The sequence below is a fragment of the Catharus ustulatus genome, chromosome 1, assembly GCF_009819885.2.
Source record: "Catharus ustulatus isolate bCatUst1 chromosome 1, bCatUst1.pri.v2, whole genome shotgun sequence".
Classification (NCBI taxonomy): domain Eukaryota; kingdom Metazoa; phylum Chordata; class Aves; order Passeriformes; family Turdidae; genus Catharus; species Catharus ustulatus.
Window position 1 is genome coordinate 18,577,116 of NC_046221.1, and position 27,876 is coordinate 18,604,991.

The 27,876-nt window shown below is 38.4% G+C and overlaps 1 protein-coding gene across 1 annotated transcript in view; it reads left to right on the forward strand.

Moving 5' to 3' along the window:
- Window positions 1-27,484, forward strand: part of PIP4K2A (phosphatidylinositol-5-phosphate 4-kinase type 2 alpha) — a 110,019-nt gene extending 82,535 nt beyond the window's left edge. Inside the window, exons 5-10 of the mRNA XM_033066014.1 lie at window positions 4,340-4,486; window positions 7,120-7,158; window positions 18,421-18,534; window positions 21,992-22,235; window positions 23,326-23,429; window positions 25,187-27,484. Of these exons, the coding sequence (XP_032921905.1) occupies window positions 4,340-4,486; window positions 7,120-7,158; window positions 18,421-18,534; window positions 21,992-22,235; window positions 23,326-23,429; window positions 25,187-25,267 (729 nt within the window). The 3' untranslated portion in view covers window positions 25,268-27,484. The remainder of the gene's footprint in view (window positions 1-4,339; window positions 4,487-7,119; window positions 7,159-18,420; window positions 18,535-21,991; window positions 22,236-23,325; window positions 23,430-25,186) is intronic.
- Window positions 27,485-27,876: the final 392 nt, after the last annotated feature.

The window sequence follows — 27,876 nt, forward strand, 5'->3', positions numbered from 1 at the left end:
ATATTCTGTGTAATTATTAGGGAACAGGAACTTGGCAATAAGTGGAATATTTGTAACTCTGAACAAGTTCTCAGTCTTTCTTGAGGAGAGTGATTCCACATGCCAATGCTTCTGCAACAAAGTACATTGGTGAAGGCTATTTCTGATTGCAGATGAGAGGATATAAAAGAAAAACTTGAGCACAAAAATGACTATCAATATCTAGTCCTGCACAATGTCCAAAATGGTTTTAAAGAATTCCGTAACTTGCTATTCAGTTTCTTTATCCTGGTGACTGTATAGACTTGTCACATAATTGTGCTTGAATTATCAAATGCTTACCTTAATCATGAGACCAAAATTTGTGAAAATTATATATGAAGGGGTAACAGAGGATAAGCATGTTGTGTATTTCTGAATTAATGTTTGCAAAATAGGGCTGTGAGAAATAGGAATGCTGACTTTTGACATAGAATGAAGATAGATGTAATTCAGGATTTAATCTGCACCAATGTCAAATCACCCCATAGATGATCTCCAAGTGGAGGAGGAGAAATTGTAGAAACAGAAATTTTACTGTCTTTTTCCAAAAAGAGCCAAAAGTAGTATAACTTCTTTGCCAATAAATGGTATGCATTATATTATCTTTTTATGTATTTATGTACCTTACTAGTATTGCCATAGGGAAGCAAGAAGCTAATTAGATAGGTAAAGTTTTATTCTTACTAAGGAATCTTGAAACTGTGTACAAAAAATTAATGAGAAAATAGGATCAGAAAGAATTTCTTACTGTTTTTCAACTTGAAACATGGGGTTCGAGAGAACTCAGAAATTTCCTTATTTGAAATCTGTGCTGCACAGCTGATAAAACATGTCAATATGCTGATGTTACTTTACTGTGTTAATAATAATATTGTGCTTGCTCATGCTGTGCAGAAACATGAAAATTGTCTCAACAAAAAAATGATGGGTGTTTATTACAACACTCATTTTATAAAAGATTGATTTTGTTACTGCATATAAAGACTTGTAAGTGTATTAGCTGAGTATGGCAGTTTTATTTAGCAAGTCTGCTTAATGGAATTGTTTTAATGTTCTTTTTAAAAAAATTAAAGGAGTGAAGGTCTTTTTCTTTCACTGAAATTTAGCAGTCCTGTTAAGCATGTACTGGCTTATTTTCTAGGCTCACTTTTTTTCCAGCTGTGAGTGGGAAACTTCAGGAAATCATTCCTAAAAAGCACCTTGAGGTGACTAAATTGCTACTTCCTTTATGTCAAGATGGACAAATTGAAAATCTGCCAACCACAGTCACCAGTGCAAGTCCTGCTGGACTCCCACCCAAACAGATGACACGTTTTGCCTCCTCTGTGATGCAGATATGGGGGATTGATAGTTTCAAAGGTAGGAAGTTCTAGACCAACCTTGTAGATGCTGAAAGCAAGTGGCATTCCTCCCTCTTTCCTTTGTGTCCCCTTCAGGATAAGAAATACTGTCCTAGGAAACACTGAGATAGTTTTAGAGGCTTTTCTTTCAATTGCAATGGCATGAGTGTCCACAGTCAGCAGTGTGGCACCTGGTCTGGTTTGAGAGGGTCTCTTAGATGTCTGCAAGAGCGCAGTCGTATCCCTTTTTATCAAGAGGAGCAATACTAGCAGAGCTTCTCATGTCTTGTGTTGCATGCTGGTAACACTGCCTTTTCAGAAGTCTTTGTTTGCACACTAAGATAATGAAACAACAGTGCTAACAAATGGCAAACCCTAACTTACAAACAGGACTGAAGGAGCTCTCACTAGAGGTCTTTTTGTCTTCATTACACAGACAGAACAGTTTGGGAGGGGTTGTATACTGCTAACCAAATAATTTATTTTATGATATTACAGTGGGTATGGTGCTCATACTCTGGTAATGGCATTGCCATTTTACAGATGGGTACACTTGGAATCAGAAGGGTTAAAATCTGGGTGTTAGCAGTAGTCAGGGTTGAAGAGAAAGCTTAAAGTGTCAGTAGTGTGGCAGTCACAGCTGAGAGGAAGGGCAGGGGGTTACTAGTCTGGTGCTCAGGATACCTAGCTGGCATCCTTTCACATGGCACAAACTCTCTGTATGATTTCAGATAAAGGTTCTGCATCTCAGGTACCCATATGGAATATTGGAACAATAGTATTGATTTTAATTCAGATTCTGTAATTAAAAGCCATAAGGTGGAATGGCATAAGGTAGAATTGAGTAGCTAGAAATTCTGTGGCACTAAACTCTTGTTGGAAGCTAGATTCATTTTCATCTTGTAGAACATAATTATCTTAAAGTAGAAGTCACTTAGTAAATGCTTTTATAGGAACAACCCTTCTTACTTTTTATAAAGCTTTTTAAAAGCACTTACCTTCAGGATATGTGCCAAGTACTTGATGTTTATTTAAAAATAATCAATATATTTTTGCTAATATGGATTAATACTTTTATGGTTGGATCTTTAACAGAAGCAATGGTCAAAATAGGTTGTGTGTCTTGTAATGTGTTATAGCTACTTTGTGATGGTGTTGACAGCCATATGACTGAAAATCCTTCTGAGAGGATTCCTGAGAACTTCAGCTTAGAACTTCTGTATCTTTTAAATACAGAAATCTTCTCAGGTGCAAACTGATCAATCTCTGTGCACTGCTCATAACTGACCTTGCTTTTGTTGTCTTTTACTACCAAACTTCTGTTTGCATTTTGGGGCATAATATCATACTCCTTTCCTAATATTCTGATTTGTATTCACTGAGTCTCTGCAGAGATATTTTGGCTATTCAAAGCAGTTTGAGCTTAAAAGTGCTTTGCTGTGAAGTGGCACAACTACATCGTGACTTCATTCTGTGCTTCAGGGCTTGAACCTCCAGTACAGCTCCAGGGCAGGCAGAAAGCAGAGTTACAGCCCAAAATGTGCCAGCGAGATTCAGCAGAGCTCATGTGTCAGTCAAAACTTGATTCAATTGACAGTCATTAATTTCTATATTTGTTCATTTTCTGTGTTTCTGTGTTTCTTGGTGGGCAGGATTGTTTCCAGGAGTCTAAAGTCTATTTTTATTTTGCTAGTTAAAAGGTGTGTCTGTGATATGTGCAGATTCCAGTATAAAGTTAGTGAGAAGAATTCCTTAAAATTAGCAGAGGAGCCCAGAATTGCAAAATATTCAGGGATTCAAGAGCTTTGTTGCAGTATTTGTTACCAAATATTACCTGCCTTTGTTAAACAATTGAAATGGCTTATTTAGTTAACTTGTTCTAAATTCTTCTAAAATCTGTGTTTCTAAGAACTGGGTCGCTTTGGCACAAAGGAACAGCAGCTTCAGTATGCAATTAATATTTAAAAGCTGAGTTAGATTTCACATTTCCTATTTGGGCCTTGAGTTTTTACATTTTTTCCAAATTCCTCTGTTTGAGCCTTGGTGCTAACAGAAAGAGAAAAGCTGATGAGTTCTTTCTGATTTGCATCATTGTGGCTTAACTTTTTCTTGGTACCACAAAATATATAAGTGAATATTTTTGAACAGGTTTAATATAGTATGGGCATTTTTATTCTGGGAATAAAAATTCATCCTCCAATGGCTCTCATCCTCAATGTATGTCTTCTTTTTCTGCTTCCTCCAGTGGTCTTTCTAATAGAACAATTACTTGTAAGGCAAGTGATTAGAAAAAAACAGGCAGGTTGCAGGTGGCAAATTTTTTCAAGATTAGTAGCCCATTTTTAATACAATATAGTGACCTTAAGGAAATATAAGGATTTATAAATAAAAAAATACAGGGAATTTGCACTTCATTGCTCAGGTCTGTTGACTCCAAAATGCAACCACAACATAGGAACTGGCAGAAAGTTGGAGATAATAAATAATACCCCTTGATGGTGACAACATCATGAATGTTCATTACAATAAACAAATAGTGAGAATGGAGAAACATACAATTTAAATATGGTCTGGGACAACACAGTACAGATTACAGCAATGTGATGTTCAAAAAAATACTTGGGTTTTACATAACTACCAAATATGCTCTCTGCTACCAGATATGCTATCTGCTTAGGTTTGCTTCATGTGTTCACATAAAAGGTCAAATGGAGTCTCCTTTTTCTATGAGATTGTCTGTGGAAGTCCAGAGTTGTAAGTTAAGCAGTTCAAGATCTTAATTTTTAAACAGTAACCTAAAAGTAGAATAACTTCCTGATAAGAGGGTTTGTTTTTGCATAATTTTTTGAAGGTTTGTCGCCACACAAATATTCAGCAAAAAAATATGTTGTTTCTTGGTATTTTATATCTAAAATCAAAATATATCTTTATATAACATATGTTAATCCTCATTTTTGTTTTTTCTTTTCATTCTGCAGTTTATTGTGGAGTGTCATGGGAATACACTTCTTCCCCAGTTTTTGGGCATGTACCGGCTCACTGTTGATGGAGTTGAAGTATATATGGTTGTTACGAGAAACGTGTTCAGCCATCGCTTATCTGTTTATAGAAAATATGATTTAAAGGTGAGAAATAACTGCTGATTAAATAACTGACAAAGTAGCTGAAAATCTTTGCTGTAAATGTTAGATCATGCTGATGCTTGAATGTTACTCAGAATTTTAATTAAATTTAAATTATGTTATGCAAGAGTTAGCATAACTGATTTAATTCTACACTTAAATTTAGCAAAACCAAAGGATGATTTTATAGACATTATACAAATTTATCTGTTTTGTGCATTTTTAAGCACAGCAATTGAGCCAGTTGTGTTTGCTAAATGTTGCTAGTGGTTAAAGGTAAAACTCTTCACACTAGTACAATAATAATTCTGCTTCTTATAGGTTTTTATAAACATTCTGGAAAGCCACAGTTGATTCTGCAGAGGGCTTTTATAAAACAACTAAATAGCATCATTTAAACTAATAAATGCTGCTAGCAAAGTACATCACTATTGGAAAAGCTTAATAATTTATCCGATATTTTAAAAATAATTCAAGTGAAAAAGATGAGACTTTAAAAACCAAAACATCTCCTTTTATCAATAGATCTGTTTTAGTTTTGTTTCAGCAGCTTTATCTGCTCATTGTAATTTTGACATTAGTTAATATACAGTGCTTACAACAAACACCCAAAACGTAGTCTCAGTCTTTCTACCCAAGGGTTGGTATTTTAATTTCCTCTGTAAAATATCCCCTTAGAAACCTACTTCTTTCTAATACATTTAATTTCTATGTGCTGAACCACTAAGTGCATCTGCAAGGTGTTCATTTATCATTCTGTATTAAGAGATTTGTAATGCTATGTAGTGCACCATCCTTTCCTACTGTCAAGTCTCCGTAGCAATTGCTTAAATAGTTGACTGAACTTGATTTATAAGAACTGATTTCCAGATTGTCAGCAATTTGCTTTCTGATATTCAGTATTGGCAGCAATTGTTACCAGAGAAAGTTATTTTTTTTAATTTGAGAGAGCTGTGATTTAGAGCATCATAATGTCCAGATGCACTGAAAAGGGCATGAAAGCACAACAGAAAGAAACAGTAATTATATACAATATGTTCTTAACATTGGTGTCAACAGCTCTTTATATTACTTACCTCTGGGAATGACTCCATAGTCTATTCAGTTTGTCCAGCTGGACAGCATTGCTTTAACTTCTTATGCAATTCAAATTAAATATCAGTATCATATTCCTGAAAACAAACTCCTTCATTCAACAGATTTATAGTGACACTGCATATATTATAAATTACTTTTTCTTGATATTTTTTGCTATGGTATCTGCAGTTGTAGATTCCGTCCGTGTTTGTATATGAATATTTTTGACAGCAGCTTAGAACTCACTTTGTAGCACAAGTCTCTACCTCTGTAGATACAAGAAAAAAAGACCACAGATCAGCATAGGATTTCAAGGGTATTTTTTGGCCACAGATGCATTTTGTTAAAACTATTTCGATGTCATATTTAACCAAATGTCAAATCTTACATCCTCCCTAATTTTTATTATTGTGAATCTTTTTTTTTTCCTTCAGTTTGGTTGTCAGATGATATTTTTTCTGGCCTAAAAGTCTGTTGGATCACAGAATATAATATAGAAGATGTCTCTTTGAGTAAATTAAACTGTTAGGCTTTTACCAGGCTTTATTATCAGTTAAGAATAATTCAGTGAAATCCCTACTTGCTGGGCCGTACATAATAACTAAGAAATACTGTCCCATATATCTTTTCTCTCCATCACTTCTGAGTTTTCTAAGTTTTTTTTTCTGTAAACAGAATAAAACATGCTACAAAAGGGTGTGGTTGGGGATCCTCACATTCTTTAAATTAGTAGGACTGCACTCCAGTGCTTCTTTACTCAATGTACACCCTTTAACAAACAGCAGAGCTAATTTACCCATCTTTCAATGTCCAGTTACCATAGTTGTAGTTATTATTTTTTGCAGTGCTGTTACGTGATAAACAAATGCTGGGTATTTAAAGGTGTGGTCCTGCTCCAAGAAATTTTTAAGGAAATATATACAGTCTTTTTTTTTGTCAGCTCCAGATTATTCAGAAAGCACCATATCGCTTACTAGTTTTAATCTAAAAAATAAATTTAAAAAGAAAATCCAAAATGTCTTTGTCAAGCACTGTAAATCTTGTGAATCCACAGTTGATCTGTTCTTTTTACTCCATGTTGCTGTGAGATGCATTGTTCTTGTTTGTACTTTATGATCTTTTAAATACTTTCTGTGTTTATATTGTGTGACATCCTTTTCAAATGTGTATTTCAAATGTCCAAACAATTACACAGAATAGGCTATTCCATATCCATATAGCTAAATTGGCACAAAAAGATGAGAAGTCTGCCAAGCAAACTAAACTTCCAGCATGATACACTGAAAAGGAGGATGAGAGATGAGGAAAAGCTTCAGGAATTAGGAGGACAATAGAACATTAGAGGATTTAATCCATCTTTCTTCTCTCATGATGAATCTTCTTCACATGATTGCAGCAGTTCAGCAGTCCTGGACATTCTCACTACTGTATCACCTTTCTTTAAAACATTTCTCAAGTTCAAAAGGATACAGTTCATCCACTTTTTGACCTGTTGTCATAACATTTTCAATTTAGCTTCTGACATATGCACATTTTTAGATCCATTTTTTCTGTTTCAGGGCTCTACTGTGGCTCGAGAAGCCAGTGACAAAGAAAAGGTATGGTGCATTTCTGTTTCTTTTTCAATTAATTACCCTTCTAGCTAGACTCAGAACAAACATAACCAGTGCTGGTTCTGACCCTTTCCTTTTTTTCCTGCCATATTCTTCCCTCTTGAGTTCTACCTTATCCCTCCTATATCTGTCCTCTATTTTCTGCAGACCTTTGAATATTGGTTTGCAAAGGTGTTGAAATTTCAGAGGTAAGTGAGCCAATCCTTTACCTCCTCCTTTCCTTTCCTCTTCTCTTAGTTTCTTCAAGGCCTGCCTTGTGCTAGGAAAACATCAGAACTCTGTTCCCTTCTCTCCTGCTTCATCTTTTTTCTCTTCCTCTTTTAATATTGAGATTTGTGAATGCTCCATGTCAGTTAATGGAATTATGTGATGGGACACCACTTCTAAACTGAGTGCAAGGATGAACCAAACCTTGAATTACGAGAACCCTTGGGTATATAAAGCTCATACAAATGAGCAAATGACTGATAGACTTAGGTATACATGTAGCTATAATGAGAGACAGTCTCCCTCAAATTATGGGCTGAAGGTTTGCTATAAACAGAAATAGTTTGCTGTGTTTTTCTTCACCTCCAACTTCAGTTCTTTTGGAAAATTTAATGTTCTCGGTTTTTCTTTGTGGTATTAGCAAAGTAGCCAGATGGCATTTTAAGAGAGGTTTCTCTGGAGATTCTACAGATAATTGGAAATGGAACATAGTCTCATTCATATAAGACTTCTTAGATCTCAAATTTAGGTAAAGTCTAACAACCCATGGCCCTTGTTTTCTTAATTTGTCCAAGCACATTCCTCCTGAATTAGCATGAGATAGTTCAACAGTTCACTTAAGAGACTTCATTTTATGTTGTCCCCAAATTCCATTCAGATCATTTGTTTTTCTCCTAAGCAGTAGTTGTGCTATTCCTGCCTCTCTGAGTCTTCTACAGATCACACAACTGCACTAAAGGAGTAAGGGACATGCAGTATCTGTCAGTTCTTGCTGCATGATAAACTGTGTGCCAGGTGTTTCCACCTTTCCTAAGGCATGATGGAACACTTGAAATTCTTCTTTCAGCATTAGGCAATACCACAGCCCCACATGTGAGCTGCAGTTACAATTGCCAGCATTAGCTCTCTTTTGCTGTACCAGGCCCTCAAGATCATGTCTTGAATGGTCTCTGTGCTTTCCTTTGTCATCTGTTTTTGTTCTCATTTAGTGGCACCTGCACCGTTTTTAAAGTGCAGGGAGTAACCCTTCAGTGTCTTACAGACAATACCTAATGTCATTGAAAACCTCTGCTATACTATGGAAATAATCTGATAGAAAGGATGAGGACAAATTATTTGGATGGGACTGCTTCAGGTTGCAACATTAACGCTTGGGCTAGTAACATAAAATTTTAAAATATTGTGTATAGTCAGCTCTACAGGAGCTGGTACTATACAGATGTTTATCAAAGTAGTTTTGAGCGATTTTGGAAATATGCCTCATAATAATAGATCAATAATAGTACACATATGTTGTAGTTAATACACTGAGTGAGAATCTCAAAGAAACAGTACTTTAATTTTGCTACTGTGTGAGTTCATGGCAGAATTACTATTGAACTTACTTATAGATAAATTTAAACAAAATTGTGTAGTTTTATATAGCTGCATACAACAATTATTCTGTAAATTTAATGTGAAATCATAACTTCCATAAGGCAGACAACAAAAATTCTTACCAACTTCACATCTAGACCCTTCCCTTTGATTTTAAGTACTTCTCTGGCAAAAAAGCCTAATCCACCTCATTCTTATTCTATTAGTTTAATAGTTTGATTTCTTGGGGATGGAGCTGCACAAAACTTATTGATGTTTTAAGCGGACAGTCTGAGGCTTTTGGAACAGGTTTCTGTCACTCATCATTGCCCTCAAACCCCAGTGCAATGCAACAGGGAAGTGACAAGCTTGCGTTCAGAGAACAGATTTCTAAAAAAGGGAGTTATTGGGTAGGCTTCTACTTTCACAGAGGGAACAACATTTTATACTTTGAGACTCTTAGGAATTCAAGCAAGGGAAAGTTAATATTTTGCTTATTACATGGGTTTTGTTTAAGTTTTGGACTCTGCTGTTTGATTTGAAAGGGCCAGAATACATTTTGCCTGTGGATTGCAGATTTTCAAAAGATTTGTCATCACTATGGTCTGAATCTCCTGCAGTAGGCATGACAACAGATTTACTCACTTAAACTACAGTAATTTCACGAATACAAGCCACACTGACTATAAGCCGCATCGCCGGGTGTTGGCAAACATTTCGTTCTTTGTCCATAAATAAGCCGCGCCTGAGTATAAGCCGCTCTGTCGTTCGCAGCAAGGACCCGCGTGCAACAAAGTTGCCAAATAGTAACAGAACCACGGCAGGGCGGGGTTTACTGGCTTGGCTCGGGCCATGAGAGCTCGGGGCTGCTGACAGGGCTGGGTGGCCCAGCTCGGCGCTGCCGCTCGGCGGGGCTGCTTGGGGCCGGCCGCCGCCGCCACTGGACTTGCTCACCCCGGCCCGGCGCTGCCCCGCGGTGGCAGGGGGTGGCACAGACTCTGCCGGCACCCGCGGCGGCGGTGGGAGGCGGGGATGGAGCCCGCTGGCACCCACGGCGACAGCACGTGGGGACGGGAGCCCCTCGAGCCGCGGGGCTAAGCAGGAGAGAGCTGCCCCTGCCTTCCCCACCCCCTGTGCTGCCTGCACAGAGCAGCTCCACCCGCCACCCAACAGAGTAACCAATCTGTAACAACCACGTAAATGCAGGGTTTTACTGGCAGGTGCTCGACTTTGCAGTTTGCACTGACTCGGTTTGCACTCCCGGGGTTGAAAATGTCAGAAAATTATTCACATATTGGCCGCTCCTGAGTATAAGCCGCATTTCCGGTGTGGGAGCAAAATTTTGGTCAAAACGGTGCGGCTTGTATTCGTGAAATTACTGTACTTAAATGTTTCTAAAACACTGCTTTGAGGTTTAAGTTAAAAGGGTGTTGTATATTTATATGACTAGACAAGGAAATTTTGATTCTGAAACTCTGAGAAGTGCTACAGAGCTGCTGGCTTGAGAGGTATCTCTGCACATGTGCCACTGATTTCAGGATCTGAAATATGTGTAAATGGTCTGTTATTCCTCAGTGGCAAGTGGAGCCCTGTAGCATGTTTTTTTACTTCCATTTTCTCTTAAGTAGATGTCAGTATTTCAAACTTTTTGTTGTCACCTCTGAGAATCACAAATCAACCTTAAGATTTGAAAATAACTGGAAGAATTTGACTTGGAAGAGGGAGAGGGAGGTGTTTTAGCAAATTCTCTGAAGAGATTTTGGTGTCTGCTGTCATAGAAGAAATTGCCCTGAGTGATTAAACAAAACCAGACAATCTGAAAACCTGAGCTGGTGTAGTAAATTATTAGCTTATTTTGAGCCAGATGCAAGCAAAATCATCAATTTGTTAATATTATCTTGAAATTATATTAATACTAATAAATTTCAATTAATTACAGTATCCTTATTATAACTGTATGCCTATTCACATATGAGAGTAATAAAGGAAGCTTTTGGTACTAAAATGTATGGCTAAATTGTCTGGCAATGGCTAGTTTTTAAATGGGCTTTTAAGTAATTCACATTGAATTTCAAATTACAACATTCAAGTAATCAAATGGTTTTCAAAGTATCAAGAATAATATGTTTATTTCTCTTAAAGCTACAGAAGTCAGAAAACAGAAGAGCAGTTACACTGTAATGCAGACTGCAAATTTTAGATAAATTGCTTTGTAAAGGCAAATTTGGTGAAATGTATGTTCTTGAGTCTTCTTCCTATCAAACTAAAAGTTATTTACTTGGTTAATAAAGCAGAGACAAATATGCAAAAAGATTTAATGGATAAGAAATTGGAGAAAATAGTATAATTCTACTTTAGTTTGGTAGTGTAGCATGGGTATAGTAGGTATAGTGTAGTAGGTGTAGGAATAGGCATAGTAGATAGAATAATTCAAACATCTTTTAAAACAGTTTTTAGGATGAAAAGTTGTGTGATTTCCATCCCATTTGCAGTTTACCTCCTGTTTGATTGTCTTCAGCTGTTTAATATCCTAACATATGGATGAGCTCCAAAACTGTCAGTTGAAGATTTTCTAATAATCAGTGCAGAAACAAGCACCATTCCCTTAAATTTCACCTTAACACACAATTCCTTTCATTTGTGTTACAAATGATACTTTTAATAATAAACGCATTACTTTCTTGGCAACATGTATCATAACATGCACTTACAGATACCTTGGACTTTAAAAATGTTTTCAACAGTTGTCAAATTCTGACAACTGCTCCTTTTTGTTTTTTGGGCTTTACTACTCTTTTTGAAATTTTAATTATTTTAATAGTGGGCATTTTCTATTCATTCTTTGGACTATTTTGCCCTCTTAAGTGAAATGAGGATAATGCAGAACTCCCCTGGTGGTCTAGCTGCTCACAATTATGCCATACTTGCTGTACAACATCAAATTAGCAGTAACAGCTGAGTCTACTTGTACTGATAAAAGAATCGAAGCTGTTGCTTGTGAGTGAGCAGTTCAGAAAGAAATTTGAAGAAGAAAAAATACATCCTAATTGAACTGATGCCTATCACATTTCATCTTTCTCAAGCAATTTCAGAGATTATTGCATATTTTTAAATCAATCTAAAACTGCTTGCATTGCCAGCTCTGTCGTATGTGTTGTTTCATAAATCATCATTCATAAATGCAGAAAAACTATAGTAAATACAATTGAATAAAGGATTTTCTAGTCAAGTTTCTTTGGGGAAAAAGATTGCCATAGTTGACAGCTATGTTGCATCTTAAATAAATTGTATGCAAAATACAGAGCTGTGATAATTCGGTTGGAAGTTGTCACTAGACATTAGCTTTGTGGTTTACTTTATATATTGCAACATATAGTAATTAACTGATTTCTGAGAGGAAAGTATAACTTAAGGAAGAAGGGCTTTGGCAGAGGAGCATAGTAACATGACCACTCAGTCTTGACTCTGGTTTTTTACTTATAGTGACACTATGTAAAACTTTATTCAAGGTAGATAATTCCAATATCTGAGCTATTTTTCCCTGCTGTTTTAGAATTGCTAATTTCAGAACATTTTTGTATTTATCTCTTATTAGTGATTTCAGTCCACTTCACGTGCTGATCTCACACAAGAGATTTGTGAAGTGTCTTGGATTTATCTGTGAAATAAATCTAAACGTTGCAATCTACAGAGATTATAACTTTCAAAACATCACACTCCAGTTTTTTAAAACAAATCACTAGTTTGCCTTTGTTTGGTTTAGAGGGGTGGGGGTGTTTTGTTTCATTTTTATTTAGAAGTCTGCTTTCCATATGTTAAAAGAATTTTTAAAATAACATGAATTTTGTGTTGCATTTTATGTTGCATGTTCCTTTTTGCAGCAGGAAGACATTAATGCTAGGGGTAATTCTGGGTGGATTTCCTTGGGCATTGAAAAGACAGTTTCTATTTTGGTACATGCTTGAGTACTTAACCCTTCTATACAGCATCTTGCACTTTTTTTTTTCCCTACAGAAAATGCTTGTTGTACTGCCTAAAGTCATTCCAGTGTTTCCCCTCAAACTCTGTTTTGGGGTTACAGCTCTATTTCCATTGCCTTTTACAGACTGTGATGTCAAGTGGAGCTGCAGATCCTTTGTATAGAAATCCCTGTCTAGGGCAAGGCAATTTGTTCAAAAGTTTAGACCCAACTCACAGAACTATTGGAGGCAAGATGCTGCATAATTCTAAAGGAAGTTATTCTTCCGTCTTATAGACCTAGTGACTCCGGAGTTTTGATTTAATTCAAAATCACCTGTTCCAAATTACTGCAAACTATATTTAGTATTATGGCCCTTCTTATTTTCCAAGCACTGCCTTCCATGTATGCTGATGAGCCCAATACTTTAAAAAATAAGGTGTATATAGGCCATTTGCTGTTAAACAAGGCTAGGATGTGGACCTTCACTCCTGGCAGATGTTTTACATAATTTTCAAAATTTATAGACTGTAAGCCAAATTTTCCCATGATTAGCTGCATGAATAATACAACTTGTGGCTGGTTCCAGAGAAAAAATAAGACTGCTATGCAACATTTCTCCTAAAACCCAAATCTTATCTTTGCTAGATGAGAAATTGCTACCAGGTCATGAGGAAAATTCGTCTTTTTCCTTTTTCAGTCACTTACAGTAATTTCACGACTATAAGGCGCACCCTTTTGACTAAAATCTCCCCCCAAAATCGGAAGTGCGCCTTATAGTCCGGTGCGCCTTATCTGATCTACAAAGTTGCGACATTTGCCACCCCGGAAGTGAGAGCCCGCCGGCTTCGGGGCTGCCCCCACGCGGGGCGGACCCGCCGGCTTCGGGGCCGCCCCCGCGTGGGGCGGACCCGCCGGCATCGGGGCCTCCCCGCCGGCATCGGGGCCGCCCCCGCGCGGGGCCGTCCCGCCGGCATCGGGGCCGCCCCCGCGCGGGGCCTCCCCGCCGGCTTCGGGGCCACCCCCGCGCGGGGCGGACCCGCCGGCTTCGGGGCCTCCCCACCGGCATCGGGGCCTCCCCCGCGCAGGGCCGTCCCGCCGGCTTCGGGGCCGCCCCCGCGCGGGGCGGACCCGCCGGCTTCGGGGCCACCCCCGCGCGGGGCCGGCCCGCCGACATTGGGACGGCTCCCTTGCGGGGGGTGTTAAAGCCGCAGGAATCGGATCGGCTGCTGCGCGGGGGGGGCGAAAGCCGCAGGGATCGGATCGGCTGCTGCGCGGGGGGGGCGAAAGCCGCAGGGATCGGATCGGCTGCTGCGCGGGGGGGGCGAAAGCCGCAGGGATCGGATCGGCTGCTGCGCGGGGGGGGCGAAAGCCCCCGGAATCACCGCGGCCACCGCGCGGGGGGGGCGAAAGCCGCCGGAAGCACCGCGGCCGCCATGCGGAGAGGGGGAAAGCCGCCAGAATCGGAGCGGCTGCCACGCGGGGAGGGGGCAAGCAGCTGGAATCGGGGCAGCGGCGGCACGGGGCAAGCCTGCCGGCATTGGGTCACCCGGAGCGCCAGGGAACTCCCGGAACAGCGGGGCCCTGGGGATGCTGCACGGAGCGGCGGTGGGCATAGCCCGGCCCTGCCGGGTACAGGCAGGCCCGGGAGCCAATGGCTGCTGGGTTGAGGCGGGGCCTCGGCCAGCAAGCGCGCGGGAGGAGCTGGGGGCGGAGCCTCGCTGCAAAAAAAAACCCGGTGCGCCTTATAGACCGGTGCGCCTTATCTGATCTACAAAGTTGCAAAATGTACCGGCTCCCGGGGGGTGCGCCTTATAGTCCGGTGCGCCTTATGGTCGTGAAATTACTGTATTTGGAAACTTACCTGACCTACAGCTACTTTAGCAAGCTGCTTCCAAAATGCGAGCATTAATGTTAGCTATGACCATTATTTTTCATGTCATGATGTGTACAAAATCCCTTTGGGGGAAACAAAATCGCTAATATTCATTTCAACTCATTAGGATGCTGAATTGGAATGTCCTGAGAAATATACAAAAGCTATTTCCATGTTCATCTAGAAATAAAACTTCACCTGGTTCTTACATTCCAAGATTTTTTTTTAATTCAAAACAGTATCAGCTCTTACACTATACTTTTATTTTGAATGAGACTTTACACATTCTGTCATCATAGTTACTAAGAAATCTTTATTGATTTTCAACCTTTTAAAGGCAGTGAAGTCTTCCTGCCATTAACATTCTCTGTGACCGTGGCGAACTTTGGAATGGAAACTTTGAAATGCAAACCTGAAATGTGCCGATAACATGGTTTTTTAATAAATAAATATTTTATATTTGGAAAATCTATTGTGCCTTTCTTACATCTTTAAGTAGGATGTTAAAAAGTGGAGGTGGTTCAGAAAGAAAATCTATTATTAATTTAGTGGAAGTGGTTAGATGCTCATCTCCTGTGCAGCTCTTAAAATATTTAGTTCTTTAATGACAGTAATATGTTCATTATAATGAATTACATTCTAGGAGAATCATTTTCCAACAAGGATTTTGCTTCATTGGAAATATTTGAGACATCATAAAAAATTAACCATATCAATTATTTCATTAAAGTCTCAAATTTTTTTCATTCAGATAGTGTTCTAAAGTGCCACATTGGGATTCTATTTGTGTTTATTTCAGCATGTAAGAAATGAACATAGTGGGATTTTTCCAACATGAATGAATGTATTATTAATTTGGCATAACTGCAAGAGCCCCTCCTAGTTGAATATTTCATAGGTTTTGATTCTTAAATTCACAAATCAATTTTATGATAAATTTCAGTTAAGGTACTAGTAGAATCACTTCTACTGGTGACTGTCATTAGTAATATGTGGGACTGCAACAGTATCCTAGGGACTATTCAGCTTTAAATAAATAGGGAGAATAATATTGCCTAGTACAAAAAAAAAAAAAAAACAGACAAAAAACCACCAATTTGTGTAACACCTATAAAGGGGGAAGAGAAGACTGGCAGGCATCATGCAAATAATGTAGTGAGGGCAACCACTGGCACAGATCTTTTTAGCTTCAGTTGCTTAGATGGGACCCACTGCTTTTACTTTTGTCCTTTTTCTTAGCTTGCTACAGAACTGGCTTTTGACTTACGTGGTCCTACACTTGCCAAGTCTTTACATCTGTGGGTGTCTGGGTGAATAAAAATTACCTCAGATAAATATTGTCAGAAGGATGATCATGGACTTGGGGAACCTGATACAAGGCAGTGACGAGTGTGGCTTTTTGGGAGTGCTGACTCACTGCCAGAACGTCCTTAGGAGTACCCCTTGGGTCTTGTGATGACAGGCAAGAGCTGCAGCAGTGTCAGCTTTGCTAGCTCACTTTTGTTAAAAATAGATCAGAGACAAGGTTAAAGTGAAGTATGGCACCTGCACAACTGGCTTACCAGCCCTAGCATCTTCCAAAAGAGACACTGCTTGTAATTTAAGTTTATTTTTACTACAGTAGGACTGTCCTCAGTGGCGAGGCAGCTTCCCCTCTCACCCTGATGGTGTGACTGGGGCTGTGCTCTGCAGGAAGCCTGTGGCAGAGCCTAGAAGCAAACAAACATCTCAGCATCTTAACCACAGACACATCCTCCCTCTGTGCTCACCCTCCAGCTTTAAACAGCACTAGTAGAGGGGTTTTTCTGTGTTTGTGGGTTTGTTTCACTTTAACCTCTGCCTAATTTAATCAATACTTTGGATATACTAGGTGGAAAAATAATCTGGGAATTTTTAAGTGGAAGCTTGGTTTCCTGCATTCTTTTCATTATTGCTTCATCTTAAATTATTTCATCCAAATCTCCTCTCCATTCTTAAGCATCCCACGCACTGGATTCCATCCTCCAGTGTTGGCAACATCCCTGGATCCACAGTCCCGCCCCTGCAGAATTAGCCCTGTCCATGGGACACTGTGCTCAATTGAGTATGGTAATCTCTACAGCTGTTAGCCTGGAATGCTTCTCTGATTTTACCCCTGCTCCTTTTTGTCCCAAATATCTTACTGAGTAGGCCAGAAAGAAAATCAGTGCATACTGTGCAGTCATATTGTGGTAAACAATACATTGTGAGCTTCAAAAAGTGTCCAGCATTGTTTTTGAGTAAAGCAGGAGAGCACTGCTGAATGACTCCTCCTTGGAAGTGGAGTCTGGGACAGATGAATGGTTATAGCTCCATCTCAGCTGCTTGAGTGTTTGTTTTCCTTTTTTTTTAAATACAAATAGAGGATCACTATTAGAGGGTGTTTTCATGTATCAGAATGTTCTAGATGCAGGACAATAATAATTGAGAGCAGCCAGGCTAGGACCTTTTTTTTTTTTTCAAACTTCATAGGTATCAGGATGCCATGCATTTAATAATGGATTTGTAACTATTACGGTGTTGCTAATTTCTTAAGTGTTTTTGAGCAGTTGTTGGAGGAAAAGGATCACTTCTTTAAACAAAAGTAGCATTGTGGGATCTCAAGCAGTTCACAAATTCCAGGCCCAAAAAATTAATTTGGACAGTGGGGAACTGAGTATTTTGGCCGCCTCAATGCATGCAGCCCAACAGCAAAAAGAACTTTTGGCCATTGTGAAGATCCATAAGGGCCTTTTGGAGTCTGCTGTGGTGCTCACATTTTAATGCTGTGCTTTCCAAGATTTATATATTGGAGTGGAGGAAAGAAGCTGTCAGATTCTTTTCTTTGCTCTGTCGTAGGAAGAAAATAAACTTTATGAAAAATACAATCTCCAGTAAGATTATAAGCAGTGTCTGACTAGTTAAAGTTATGGAAGACATTCCTGTAGGCTGATGTTAGCTGCCTTTTATTCCTAGCAGAAGGACTTTCAGATTAAGAGGAAATAATTTTATTCAGGGTACTTACTAGTTGTTAGCCACGGACAGTTCATAGGAATTGCAGCACAGATTGTTCTGTAACATTTTCTTTGTAAAGGAAACCCATTGTTCCATAGTATTGATGAAAGATGGGGCAGGGAGAAAGGCTGTTCATTGCTCTTAATGGGCCAATTTTTTAAAACCTCTGATTACATGAGTTAGTATTACTTCTAGTTTGCTTGAATGTCCTGAAGGAACTTGTTGATTTGCTGGGGTTTTTTGAGTAAACTTCCAGTCCCTGCCCATTAAAAACAGAGCCCATGTGAGGTGTTGCAAATCACTTCATGGGGGAGTTGAAGGTAATCAAGTTGCTCCAACATTAAGAATATTTAATTACATATTGAAGAGGCAGTGGTCTTATCTGGTATTTGCTACTTTTATGCAGAATTTCATAATTCACATTCATTTTATGCTTTCCAATAATTATTTTGTATTGGGCACTTGTAAACATTCGCAGTACTTACACAAAATGCAGTCCAGTCTGACATCCTCTGTAAGAGGTATGGATTGTGTTTTGACTCCCCTTTTTACCAGTTGCTTTGACGAATGACATCTTGCAAGAAGCTCGATGCAAATCAGTGTTCAATGCAAATCTGGTATTGAGTGGAGGTTTTGTCCTAGCTGCATTTGCTGCCCAGTTAACACAAACCTTCTGGCTGTTTCCAGGAGGGGTAAGCTAAGGAAGGATCTCCATGGGTGCCCTGGAAGAGAGGCAACTTGGGGGTGCCTCCTTGGGCACAGGGGCTGCCCCAGGCCAGCAGCTTCACCACACTCCTCTTTGCAATCCTGCTCTTACAGGAATTTTGGTTTGTTTTAGGCCAAAGAGCTGCCGACGTTCAAAGACAATGATTTTATTAATGATGGCCAAAAGATTCATATTGATGAGAATAACAAAAAGATGTTCCTTGAGAAACTCAAAAAGGATGTTGAGGTAAGAATGTACTTGTTCATGTGATTAAAATGTGTGGCAAATTATGAATATCCCAGGAAATCATACCTGTAATTCATTAATAAAAGCTCTTGTTTATGAAAACTGTAAACACTGACTTTTAAATTAAACACAATTTAAACTTTCAGGAGTTGATCACTGCTTTGCTGATGTGATAAATGGCTTGCTGCCATAGCTGGTTGCCATACATTGTTCCTGCCTTGATGATGTGATGTTAAAATGATGGTACTGCTTAGTACTTTAATGCTTTACAAGCCTAGTACTTCCAAATGCCCCCGAGAGAGAGGTGAGTATTGTTAGTTGTATTTTACAGGTGGAGGTCCACCAGAGCTAAGGCCAAATACAGATTGTAGTCCATAATAGAGAAGGGGCATCTCCCTTGCTCACAGCTGTGCATGCCTTTTTTGTTTCATACTACTAATCCAGTTTTAAATCATTCTTAGTATCACAACAGTAGAGTGCTTCAGTAATCTAAATACAGCAATTGGATTCTCATTATCTTAATGTAGTCTTTCATATAAATTTGTAATTTATTTGGCTGAATATAGTAAATACTTGAAAGAAAAATGTTAATGTATAAATTTAATGAAATATTTTTACTGATTTTGTTCTGCTAATAAAATAAATATCAGATTAACTTGTTCACACAACTTGCCTTTAGTTTGCATAATTTAAAATATTTTTCCTAAACACAGTACTTTGCAGCTTTATATTCAAAGACTAAAATCTGTTTTCAAGTAAAAAGGCAATTTGGAAGAGACTTGGTAGCAAAATGTGTTTGTGACTTAATAAGACTTTCAGCTATTTATATCAAAAGAGCTCTGTGAATTGGCTTTCCAAATTCTTCAGATCTGTATCTCATTAGTTGTACAAAACAAAATACTGTTACTTTAGAATTTACCCAATAACTTGCTTCTGAGGAAATCTAATTTCCCATCATAGTAACAATTGGAAATTTATGGTAGTGAGGATGACTAAAACATAAATACTTCCTGAAATATCAATGTGTGTTTATTTTATATTTAAAATATTGTGGTCTACTGATGTCACAGCTCCAGAGATAAGTTTATTTGGGTTAAAATTTTGTGCTCTTTTAACATGTGCTGCTGTTGCTGACTACTGCTTTTACAGTAAGTAAGTTGCAGATAATATCTCAAGTGTGTGAAAGGAATGTGGAAGATACATTCTTACCCCAAAAAGTAGACTGTGTATGATCTGTATCATTTACCAGACTGGGAATATAATGGCAGATTCTAGATTATGACTTGAGAGGCTGCTTTTATGGGTTTGAAGTTTATACAGAGAGTTGTTTAATATCCGTGTAAACTATGAGTGTGAAGTGATCTGGCTCCTGATTTTGACAATGGCAAGCTATTCTTTAACCCTGTTTTCCTTTTGTTGGTCCTTTTGCCCTTATTGGGTAACTGACAGACACACTTTGTAACCAATGTGTAAAAGCTCACATTTCACTATAATGAAAAGAAATGTGCAACACTTAGTATATTACTGACTTATCAGACAGTATTTATAGTTAACATATCAAGGAGTACTATTCTGAGCTATATAGCTTTATATGTGTTCTTGTTTTTTGTTAAGCTTTATTTCTGTATTTCTCTCCTAATCAAGTCATATGTCCCCTTCCTGTGTTCAAACACAAGTTATTACTGCTTTTTTGATGTCCCCTTGTCTGTTTTCCCATCTCCTTATTCCATTGCAGATATCCTGAGAAGAACTACATATTTTTTCCATTTAAAATCAGATTTTTTTCCTTGTGCTAATCTCCCTTTTTGTTGTTAGCAGCAGCACACTTTTTTCTAAGAGCCATTCTCTTCCAATTTGTAGCTCACTGGTTTTTTCCCAAGAGTCTGTTCTCTTTCATGCTGTTCTGTATTGTTATTGGTAGATTTATTTTTTCCCTGTGTTTAGCAAGTAGTGAATAATATGCCTGGAGTTCTTCCACCCCATTGCCCCTGGCCAGTCTCATCTGTTTGTCTTGTATATTGTTGTGCATCATCTCTTCAATCTTAGATCCAATCCAGTCTTGTGAAGAGTCTATTGTTTTATTATATTGAAATAAATGGTACTGAAATAATTAAAAAACAGTTTCTTCTTCTTAAAACCTCCTCTCAATATCACAATATTTCTTCTAGCACTTGAACTTACTATTATCTCCAGCTCATCTCTTTTCTCAGAATCAGATTTTGACAAACTGGAGTTTCTCATTACCTAGTATTTTCATCACCATCACTGTCTCTGTGCCAAAGTCTAGCTCAAATGCCTTCTTCCCTGGTCTGCTCTAACTTCCTTTTTATAACCACTGAGAGTTTATAAAAACTGCAACAATTTTTATTTTCAGCCACTTTCTCTGTATACCACAAGCATGGGCTTCACAAGTTTGAAATCACAGTACTGCTTTTAAGCTGCAGCACAGCTTGTCCTGCCTGTCCCTCACCCCCTTGAGCAGTTTATCCCATTTGCCTGCTTTTATGCCTTCCTTATTTCCATCCTCTTCTGTCTTCTTTATCCTGTTCTCCTCAACTAAAATAACTCTGTGCTTCTACATGGAGTGTATTAATCTTTCCATTTCCTAAAATCGCCCATCCTTATTCTTTATTCAAAGCCACCCTTTCATTCACAGACGTGTTTTGCTTTCATGATGTAAATCATGAGCCTGTCATTGTGAAGAGAATACATCATTTCATGTCTTCACGGTGTGAAACTTCACAGCTTTCCACTGCAAGAATATTAGAACACTTTTTCATGATTCTTTAATAAGATTTAAAAGGGATTGAGAGGGTGGGGTCAGCACCAGATCGTAGCACACTCTACACCTGATGGCACAGAGGCTGCTCTGGACACTGACAGTGAGAGAGCAGTCCCCACCTCAAGAGCTGTGTGTGGTCTGGGGCACCACAACATAAGGAAGGTATAAAACTGTCCAAAGGAGGGCAGAGAGGATGGTGTCACAGCATCAAGCCTGACAGAGTTCAAGAAGCATTTGGTCAATATTCTCAGGCACATGGTGTGACTCTTGGGGATGTTTCTGTACAGCAGGACCAAGAGCTGGACTTGATGATCCTTGGAGGTCACTTCCAACCCAGGATATTCTATGAATCTGTAATTTAAATGGAACATGAGACAGGAGTAACAGTTGCCAGCTTGCAAGCACACCAGTCTTCACTACTCACAGATTTTTTCCCTGAAGCTTTTGGAAGAGTGGACTGCAGTATAAGTTTGAAGTAATTTGTATGCTGCTAATACATTTTAGTAAAATGAGGTATCTCTTTGCCACCTTTATAATTTAATCTTCCCTTTTGCTCTCTCTCAGAAGTGCCTTAGAAGTTTTTCTCAACTGGTGACACCTTTGTGTAGCTTCTGTTTGTAAGTGGAGCTTATGTTTTTCAGGAATATTGATAGACTGCTTATTATCACTTTCTAGTTCCTTGCTCAGTTAAAACTCATGGACTACAGCTTGCTGGTTGGAATTCATGATGTTGAAAGAGCTGAACAGGAAGAAATAGAGTGTGAAGAGAATGATGGAGAAGAGGAAGGTGAAAGTGATGGGACCCACCCCATTGGAACCCCTCCAGACAGTCCAGGAAATACATTGAACAGTTCACTGCCTTTGGCTCCAGGGGAATTTGATCCAGCTATTGATGTTTATGGAATAAAATCCCATGAAAGTAAGCAGTAAGAAATATTTTTATGTTAAGGTGTTTTGATTCTTGCATCAGAACTCTGAAGTCCTCACAACCATGTAAAGGCAAATGTAAACTGAAAAACAGAAGTTCACTCTGTGGAAAAGAAAATTTGCTCTTTGGTGCAGCAGAAAGGAGAAAATTTCTATAATGCTTAGCTATTCCTGTTTACCAGTTCTTCAGCAGTGAATTCATGAGGTTTTCATCTCTTCCAGGAAGCCTAGTATCTGTAATTGGTCTTTTCTGACAGATAACACTGTTAAACACAATTTTTAAAAAAAGCAATCCTAGTTATATTTCGATTTTTTGATTGCTTTTTGAAAATTTGTATGCTCATACACAATTTCTGTATTGCAGCTGAGAAAATCATTATCAGGAGTATGTAAGAAGCCTGAAACTGAGTTTAATGTTGGTGTGTAAAATTAAATATAACTAGGTACCTGTGGCTGTTCAAGACAGGAGAGTTACCTTTTCTTTTTGTTCATAAACATTGACATGGATAAATACATGGTTTTGTTCATAAAGAAAGTGTGATCTTAAGCTGCACCAAGGGAAGTTTAGGTTAGATGTCAAGAAAAAATTCTTCACTGAAAGAGTGATTGGCCACTGGAATTGAATTGGCAGAGTGACCATCCCTGGACATGCTTTTTAGACTGGACGTGGCACTCAGTGCCATGTTTTAGTTAAGAAGGAGGTGTTAGGTCATAGGTTGGACTTGATGATCTTAAAGGTCTTTTTCAACCTAGTTCATTCTGTGATTCTGTTTGTTGACACAGAAGCATTACCTTTCATATAAAACTTCATTGTTTTTCCACAAAGATGAAATCTACATTACTTTAACCGAGCAATAATTCCTATTTCTGTATGCTAGTTTTTTATTTTACACTCTTTTAGGGGTTTTGCATTATATATGAATGCAGTTAAACTCAGTTAAGGACAACTTGAGCTTGTGGTTTTTATGCATCTTGATTATGACTGACATTTACCTGTCTTAGCTGTCTTGTTAGAAGGAGTTGTCAAGATTGTTGTTAAGATATTTCAGAAGTCCTTACTGCCCTGTGTTTGCTGTTGGCAGATGCACCCAGGAAGGAAGTGTACTTCATGGCCATTATTGACATTCTTACTCATTATGATGCAAAAAAGAAAGCAGCCCATGCTGCAAAAACAGTAAAGCATGGGGTAAGTATCTGGGTTGGTTTCTTCCTCTTACTCCATTTATATTCATGCTTTTTTGTTTAGTGCCCTGATACAGGACAGTTCAGTAAATCCAGGGAAAGGGGAAATAGCTCTGAATTTTTTTCAAGTTTAATGTGCAATGAAAATGTACAGAGTAACTGCTACACATTACATACTGAGAGTGGAACTCCTTTTTCAGCTGTGTGCTCAGCTTTCTCACCCACAAAGAGCTCTACCGAGATGCTTTTTAAGACGTCCTGAATTTGTGAGATGCACCTTATTCTTGCAAACAAAGCTGTTTACCACTCTGTGAAACCTGTCATGAATCTAATTTCAGATGCAGGGCCCTAATGATGGTTTCATTATTTGGTACAGCCTGCTGAAATTTAGTTCTTCAGCACATAACGTGGCTCCACTCTAAAAGACATCTTCAAAAAAAACCCCCTACAATTTACAAAATCAGACATAAAAATAAAATTTATATATTAAATACTCAGGGACTGTTCAGTGAAGGCTTCTGTTTGACTGCCATTATTTAGTTTTGACTGAAATTGCTGGTTAGTAGCAGACACCAAAGAACCGTGGTGAAACAGCGCGGTCTTCCAGATTTATGATTTGTATCTACCATTATCACTCCTGTGGTGATTTAACATTCAAATTTCATAAACTTCTTTAAAAGAGCATATTCATTCTTGAGGCTAAAATCCCTCTCGTGTCTAACTATCAGAAAGGTCAGGGCATTGTGGGAAATTTTAGGCAAAGGGCTCTGGGCTTTTTAGTTACAGTAGAGAATGATGTGACCTGCAGAGGCCTGTAGGAGGTATTTTTTTGTCTCTCTAAAGCAATGCTCTCGTTACTCTCTGCTTTCTGGGCAGCTGAAAGTTGATGCAGACCATATGCAGCCATTATCTGGCAATTATTACTGAACTTTGAAAGTAGCAGACTTTAAAAACTTAACTTCTGACTTAAGTAACAGATAGAAATACATTGTGAGTAACAGATACGATTGTTGAAGCTGACTGTGATTAGAAATTTTCACAGAACTTTACTTTCATACATTCATTTTGTTTATTTCTTTGTCTCCGTCCTGAGCCACATGACACTGAAGTTCATTGATTAATTGCATGCATGCGACTTTCCTCTTTTGTAAAACAGGAAAAATAAAAATGTGGGTAAGGCTCTGAAAAGCTCAAGTAAAAATATGAATGAAACCATTACTTCATTGAAATAACAATGGTATGGCTTATTCAGTGAGTCCAGATTTAAATGCATAAATATTGAAAAAGTGTTACTCTTACAATGTATTTCAGACAAGGCTATGTAGCATTCAGATAACAGTACATGTTACACAACTGTTGACATGCTAGATATAATTATGACAATTCAGTCTTCTCTGTATGAAGTCACTGCTGCTCAAGAGACCAGAATCTGCTGGTGAATCAGTGGGTAGCATGGCTAATGTGCTGTAAAAATTCGTACAGAAAGCTGAAGTACAATGAAAGTAAAGAGAAACATGGAAAGTTAGAAGAAAATGTTTCAGAAATGGAAGATAACTGTTACAGGGGTGAGTACTGACTATCAGTGTCCTCCTGTGAAACGTGAAAAGGCATCAGTGAGATTCTACTTGAAGAGTCATTACAATCTGTGTTTCTAGGCTCTGGTTCTGATACTGCACGTGAAATTTATTAACATCCTCAATGACAAAATCATCAAATAAAACACTGGTTCTTCCTTCTTTCTTCTCCCAATTCTCTGAATAGGCTGGTGCAGAAATATCAACTGTTAACCCAGAACAGTATTCAAAGCGCTTCTTGGACTTTATTGCCAACATCTTGACGTAACCTATCGTGTTACATAGGACAGACACAAGACCTGGGGACAGCAGCAGTGGCTACAAGTGTAGGGAAAAAAGGAACTCGGAGAAGCACTCATCTTACAGAAAGCAACCCCTTTGTTTACATCTGCTGGCAAAGATGACTGAAGTGGGGTGGAGTACTTGCTTTAACAGCTGCCTGATATTCCCAGCATAGTTCTAGCTATTTCTGACTCTTTTGTGTGTGCAAAAAAAAATTTAAAATAATTTAAATAAATAGAACAGCTTACTCAGAGTGCACTGTGACAGTAATACTCTGATGCTACCAGCTGAAATTGAATAAATGAGCAAAGAGGTGTGGGGTGGGGGCGGGGAAGAGTAAATGCATGTTAAACCTACAATATTGATAACAAATTGTAAACTGTGGATCAGTTTATTTTTTGAAAAAAGAGACATGACAGTATTCTTCGCGATGATGATGGCGATAATAATGAAGACCTTACTGCGAATGTTACACCCTGCACACTGGCACTCCTTAAAAACGCAGCTGCAACAGCCCTTGGTGCCAGAGGCTTTTCCTATTTGGTTCCTAGCAGTTGGGTTTTTTCCTTTTCTTTCCTCCCTCTCCCATTTTTTGTCTTTTTTTCAGCACATTGTGTCAGGAAGTTCAGCCTCTCAGACATCTGAGAGCTGGCATCTCTTACCTTACAAAGAGCTAACATAATTCATGCTATGTGTACATTTTTGCTATAGTAAACTTACATTAAGGGAAAACTTTGCTTATTTCTCTTTGTTACCTGAAGTTTTCATTTGTTTTATATTCTTGCAATATAGGAACTAATAATGTTACAAGTGTAAAGAAAGCTTATCTGAAGAAGCGCATAGTTTTGGGCAATAGTAGCTCCCTCTTCTACCCATCCTGAAAGATGTGCACACTGATAGAAATTCCATTCCCTTGTAATTTACTGGGAATTTGAAGTTTAAATGCTTATGTTGTACTGTTGAAATAGCGGTATTTTATTATAGATTATCCCTTGAAAAATGAACCCTGAATTTTACTGTTTACATTATTAGGAAAGCAGGGATATTTCTGAATTTCAGAGCTGTGTACAATATAAGACTTTTGAGTTTACATGTAAAGTTATTTTGCAGTACAAATGAAGTAATGTTTGTCATCTTCCAAGAGGTAATGTGCAGTAGTGTACTAAAGTGAATGTCTCGCTCACCTCCATGATAGACTCTTTTACAATAAAATGCGAAAGGATATTTTCGGGGGATTTTTTCCCATGGTTGTCTTTCAGCATCAAAATGACCTGTCCTACCATGTACTCAATTTTGATTGTGTAGTACATTGCCTGAAACTGTGCTGATCATGTTTAACTTGTTTAAGATTTTTAAACAACATTGTATTCCTTCTCCTCTTGTATTTTTCCCTGAAAGACTCCATGCTTGAAAGAGACAAATTTACATATGCTTCAAAGTTTATCTACTTATACACTGTGCTAAAGCTGTGCCTTTAAAATTTCTTTATTGAAATTGTTAGATTTTGTAGGCAACGTAAGAGAAGTCAAACCTCCCTCTCATGGTTTCTAACTGGGATCAGGAGTGCCAGCATGCCTTCTCCATCACTAATGTCAGTGCTGCTCAGCCTGCAACTGTGCATAACCTGTGTCGTGGTTCACTTCAGAGGAGCCCCTACAACAGCAACCCCTTCATTACACTCTCTTCAGCGGCCAAAGGCAATACTGTCCCTGTTGCTGTGTACTAATTCTTCTTCCTTTCCCCGACCTTTCCCACAGGGTTTTTTGTTTTTGACTTAGTGATGTCTGCAGCACTGTAATGTATGTGTATACTTTTGTATTGTATGTATTTAAATAAGTTGGTACTGTGGCTTGATTTTTTTTGTCCTCTCCCTAAACACCCTGGTTGTCCACATTCTCGCCCAAGTTTCGTTTTCTGAAGCTTCTGAAGGTATGAGGCCACAGGGAGACCCTGGAGTAAAATAAGGTACTCAGAGTACATACCTAATTGCGGCCAACGAGTGTACATTTTTAGACATTTTAGACATTTACAGCAAAGCATTCTTTTTGTCTGTGTAGCATTTTTGTCACTCACTCTTGTTGATAAACTGTTTATTTGGACAGGGCAAGGAAGACTCATTATTGTGTATGTTAGTGCTTAGATTACACTCCAAACATGAGCAAGGCTTTATAAAATAAAGCACTTTGATGACTCACTAGGTAAATCCTTTGTTCTTGTGTTTCACCTGTCATTTTGATTGCTTACGGATGAATTTTGGATGTTAAATGCCTGTGTCACAAAGGAAAAAAAGTAAGACAAAATTTAAACTTGAAGTTTTCCACTGGATTTTAACATGTTTCTTCCATGCTTTACTTTAAGGGGCTTAAGACATTTAGTTTCTGGGGTTTTGGACTGAGACTGGCTCTGAGAGTGAATACTGAGGTTTGTAATTGGCAAATCTGTGGACTAAATCCTAGAATTAATAACAAAACAGGAAGATCATCCACAATAGTTAATTGATAGAAGGATTGGCACAACTTTACTAGCTGTGATCTTATGCTAAACCAATTATTTTAAAAGTATTTGGGAATAAGTCCAAACTTTCATGGGAAAGGA